At 39.3% G+C, this 4,787-nt stretch overlaps 1 protein-coding gene across 3 annotated transcripts in view; it reads right to left on the bottom strand.

Annotated features, from left to right (window-relative positions):
- Nucleotides 1–233: 233 nt before the first annotated feature.
- HTR1E (5-hydroxytryptamine receptor 1E) overlaps nt 234–4,787 on the bottom strand; it is a 78,060-nt gene continuing 73,506 nt past the window's right edge. For all 3 annotated transcript variants that reach the window (XM_029944907.1, XM_029944908.1, XM_029944909.1), the window contains one exon: nt 234–1,840. In XM_029944907.1, coding sequence (XP_029800767.1) covers nt 558–1,655 — 1,098 coding nt within the window. In that variant the 5' untranslated portion in view covers nt 1,656–1,840 and the 3' untranslated portion in view covers nt 234–557. The remainder of the gene's footprint in view (nt 1,841–4,787) is intronic.

Below are 4,787 nucleotides of genomic sequence, written 5' to 3'. Positions count from 1 at the left end.
TACTATTTGTGCCTAAAAGGAATGGGCTATGTAGTCACAGTAAATGCCTTTAGTTCAGGTCTGCAAGCAGAGGACAGCACATCACTTTTTTTTTTTTTTAATGCTTTATGGAGTCATGCAATTCCCACTAAAATTTGCATGAATATGGAGCCATGACTTCGGGTTTAATGCCACACGAAGGCAAGTTATCAGGTATTTGATTTATACGTAATGAGAAATTCTGCAAATGAAGATTTATTTTGGCATTCTTTTAATGGCAGGATTAACTGAAATGGCTAAAAAAAAGGAGGTACTGTTTCACCTTATTATTACTTGTATGACATTTCTGTCTTTATATGATAATTTTTATTTGAAATCATGTACCACAAATAAAACCAGAGGTAGAAAACGGCACACCAAATAACAAACCTCAAACAAAACAGAACAAAACAAACAAAAAGACCGCACTAACTGACAAACTCTCCTGAACCAACTATGTTCACAGATTAATAAGTTGTACCCCTTACCCTTGTCCACTCACAAGCTGGTAAAAGTAATGCCTTTTGGCTTTTTGCAACCTAAGTATGTTCTCGACACTTAACAAGCTTTTTAAAAGCCAGCTTAAAGTCTTCATTAAAACTTGTGTAGAGCAGAGGGTTGATCAGAGAATTAACATAACCAAGCCACGTCAAAAAATCAGCCACTTCGGAGGACACTGTATAGATGCTCAGACCAACAATCAACTCTTTGATGAAAAATGGCAGCCATGACAAAATGAATGCACCCAAGATCAGTCCTAGGATTCGTGCTGCCTTGCGCTCCCTGGTGCTAGATATTTGCTGCCGTTCTCCAGGGTGATCTAGATCATTGTCGAAGGAAGGGATCCTGATAGAGGTGTGGATCTTCTCAAACTCTGTGGTAGGGTCTGAAGTGGAGAAATCAGACACACAGAAAGTCTGTGTAAGTTTACAACTTGCAAAAGAATTTTGGCTATCTGTGCTTCTGTTGCTTAAGTGCCGACTTGATCCTCTTTTCTGGTAAAGGCTCTTGGCTGCATGGTAAATCCGGTAATACAGAATAAGTATCAAAGTCAAGGGGATATAAAATGCCCCAAGTGTGGAGTAAATAGTGTAGATGACATGGTCATGCTGGATTGTGCACTGACTGGGGGGCGGGCTGAGTTGGCGGTGGCTTCTCCAGAACAGAGGGGGCATGGAAATGAAGATGGAGATGGTCCAGACGGTGAGGATCATCAGTCCAGCTCTCTTGGCCGTCCTCTTCCTGGCATACTCAATAGCATTGGTGATGGCCCAGTACCTGTCCAGAGCAATCACACAGAGATGGAGGATAGAGCAGGTGCAGCAGGTCATGTCCACACTCAGCCACACCTCACAGATAAAGTACCCTAGTTTCCAGCTGTCCATGACGATGTACATGATGCTCAGGGGCATAACGAGCACTGCCACCAGGAGGTCCGTCACGGCCAGAGAACAGATCAGGTAGTTGGCAGGCTGGTGGAGTTTCTTGGTGGTACAGATGGCCATGATCACGGCCAAATTCAGCAACATGGTCAGGGTGGTGATGATCACCAGAGTCATGGAAATGAGCATCTTCTCAGTGATGGTCTTGGGTCTCCCAGCCACACTGGCTTCTGTGGTACAGTTAGTGATATTCATGTTTTCCCTATTTCAATCTACACTGTGGAGAAGCTGTTGGTTATTTTCCCTCAGCTGGAAGCTACCCAGACTTCAGTGCCTCTCATTTATAAGAAGACTAGTTTGTTGAGCTATGTAGTTTCTTACGTTCCATTTTGTATGGGGTAAAAGGAAGCACCACAGCATTTCTTCTGAGTGGAAGGTCCCTGGAAAATAGTATGCTATTGGTTAATGAATGAAAAAGTACTATTTTTCCCTCTGAAAGATATTACAATATTTTTGTATTCATAAATTCTTCACACATATTTTTTATATAATTTCCTTTTTTATCTCTGGGAGTGAAGTTCATTTTTACATTGTTCTTCAAAAGATACCTTTTAAAAATTATAGTTGACACACAATATTACATTAATTTCAGGTGTACAACATAGTGATTCGCAAGTTTATTCCTTATGCTGTGCTAACCACAAGTTGCAACAAAAAGATACTTTTTAAAAAGTTAAGTTCCCAAAATCTTTTTCATGAAGACATCAACTTTGTCTATTTTGCCACCTGAATTACTTTCTTATTTCTATTATTAATGTTTATGTAACATTTATACGTAAAAAGGTTTTTTTTTTTCCATTTGGAAACATACATTCACATTGTATCATGTTTTAGAAATTCTGGAACATTAAAGAAAAAATTATATTGTTTATAGTAAGCAGATTTTAAACCAGTTTTAAAGTTCCATAGCAAATTTCAACTCCAAAGATGTTTTAGTATCACAATGGAATTGTGTGATTTTATCTAATTATTTCTGACATTTTACTATCACACTGTGCATTTCTTTGGAGAAAAGAGAGAAAGGAAGCATATAACATTACTTTGATGTTTATGGCAAATTGTCCTCGGAGTAAAACGGTAAATTGACTGTGAAACAGCTTCATCACCAAGCTCAAAGAAGTCTACACTTAAGAAAAATGTGTTTAGTTTTGGTTAACATTTGTGTTCTTTAAATATCCATTTATCGATTGATTGATTGATCTACCTACCTACGGACATCTCCTGCATAGCTGTGATTAAGCTGGGCAATCACTGAGATACTGATACTTATTGAAGGCATAATTGTAAGGCATATAAAAAAAATACAGGAGTCCGCCTTATCTGTAGTTTCGCTTTCCGCATTTTCAGTTACCAAGTCTGCCAGCTGATTTTCCTCTTTCTGACGAATCGGCAGATGGTCGGTAGTAGCCTAGCGATATGTCACAATGTCCATGTCCTCTACCTCATGTCATCTCATCACGTAGGCATTTTATGTCACATCATCACAGGAAAAGTGAGTACAGCACAATAAGATATTTTGAGAGACCACATTCACATAGTTAAAAAATAAGTTTTTTAATGTTTATTTATTTTTGAGAGACAGAGCACAAGTGGGGGAAGGGCAGAGAGTGAGATACAAAATCCACAGCAGGATCCAGGCTCTGAGCTGTCAGCCCAGAGCTCCAGGCGAGGTTCGAACTCACAAGCTGTGAGATCATGACCTGAACTGAAGTCAGACACTTAACCGACTGAGCTACCCAGGTCCCCCACATAATTTTTATTATAGTGTATTGTTATAATATTTCTATTGTTTATTATTGTTAATATTTACTGTATTTAATGATAAATTAAACTTTATCATAGGTATGTGAGTACAGGAAAAAAACAGTACATACAGGATTCAGTACTACCTGCAATTTCAGGCATTTACTGGGAGTCTTGGAATACATCTCGTGCGAAAAGAGGAAACTACTGTAAACTAAAATATAAATGTATACTCATGAAAACAAAACAATTAAAATCTACATAGGAAGATTCACAGCCAATGGCTACTGGTCAGAGCATCAATCAAATCCTGTGATTTGTCTCTGTGAGATTAGGTCCAGGAAAACTTTAAAGGAAACTGACATTTTTCGGTTTTAAGAAGGGACATAGATGGACATGGATTGGGCTTCACAGGCACAGCGATGTTAGCCAAGAATGAGGGCAGGAGCTGGTGCGGATGTGTAAAATGTGGAGTTGAGTGTGTAGGAGTCTTCGGATGGACTGGGGACTGGAAGTCAGGGGGCCGGAATAAAAGTCTCCAGCCAGGGTGAGATTTATTTAGCTCCGGATTTAATTTCTTCTGCCCATTGACGCAAAAACCAAGGAGACGGGGAGATGGTTTCCATTTATTCTTTAGATATGAAAAGTAAAAGGAAATGATCACGAAAGACCAAAAATGGGGCAATTATTTTTAAGACCGTCTTTAGTTTTCTGCAGCAAAATGGGAATCATTCTGCCTCTCTGCTTTCATTATGGTTTTATAGCATTTCTGTGGATGTACCCCCTTTTGAAATTAGTATGTTGCTCTAGTTCTTCTGTGTGACTTGCTCCACCAACAGTCCCCTCCTTTTTGTAAATTAAATATTTTCTTCTCCACTGGTTATTTCCCATTCTTTTATAATGAGTTCAAACTTGCATTTATATCTAAGACAGGCTGTCACACTGAAAGTATATGGGCTTTGGAATCAGAGAGCTAGGTCGCTGCTGAGCCATCTATTAGCTTGGGGCAATGTCTCTACATTTTCCCCTGTGTCCTGTATGTTTCTTTTCTCCATCTGACCTCTTTCTCTTTAAGTGAAGTAAAGTTCTTTTTTTCTGCAAAAATTAATTCTAAATTATGTTTTTCGTGAGGTTTGTTGGCAGAGTAGTTCTAAATAAAAGGGCCTTTCCACTCTGATTGGGAGACTGAGAGTTTGGAAAGTAGCATGCATAAGAGAAAACTTCAGAAATTTTAGTTTGATAATCGACACAATTAGGAACTGTTATTTTGAAAGCATGAAGTAAAAAAAAAAAACCATATAATTCAGCTTCATCAAGCTTTTAAAAGCTACTCTAGGGGTGGCTCGGTGGCTCAGTCAGTTACTCCTCTGACTCTTTTTTTTTTCCCCATAATATTTTATTGTCAAATTGTTTTCCATACAACACCCAGTGCTCTTCCCCTCAAGTGCCCTCCACCATCACCACCACCTGTCTTCCCCCCTCCCCCCTCCCCCCCCAACCCTCAGTTCATTCTCAGCTTTCAATAGTCTCTCAAGTTCTGCATCCCTCTCTCTCCCCAACTCTCTCTCCCTCCTCCGTTCCCCC

Source organism: Suricata suricatta, chromosome 7, assembly GCF_006229205.1.
Source record: "Suricata suricatta isolate VVHF042 chromosome 7, meerkat_22Aug2017_6uvM2_HiC, whole genome shotgun sequence".
In the NCBI taxonomy this organism is placed as follows: domain Eukaryota; kingdom Metazoa; phylum Chordata; class Mammalia; order Carnivora; family Herpestidae; genus Suricata; species Suricata suricatta.
Note: the sequence above shows the minus strand (reverse complement) of the source record. Positions and strands in the feature narration are given on the sequence as shown.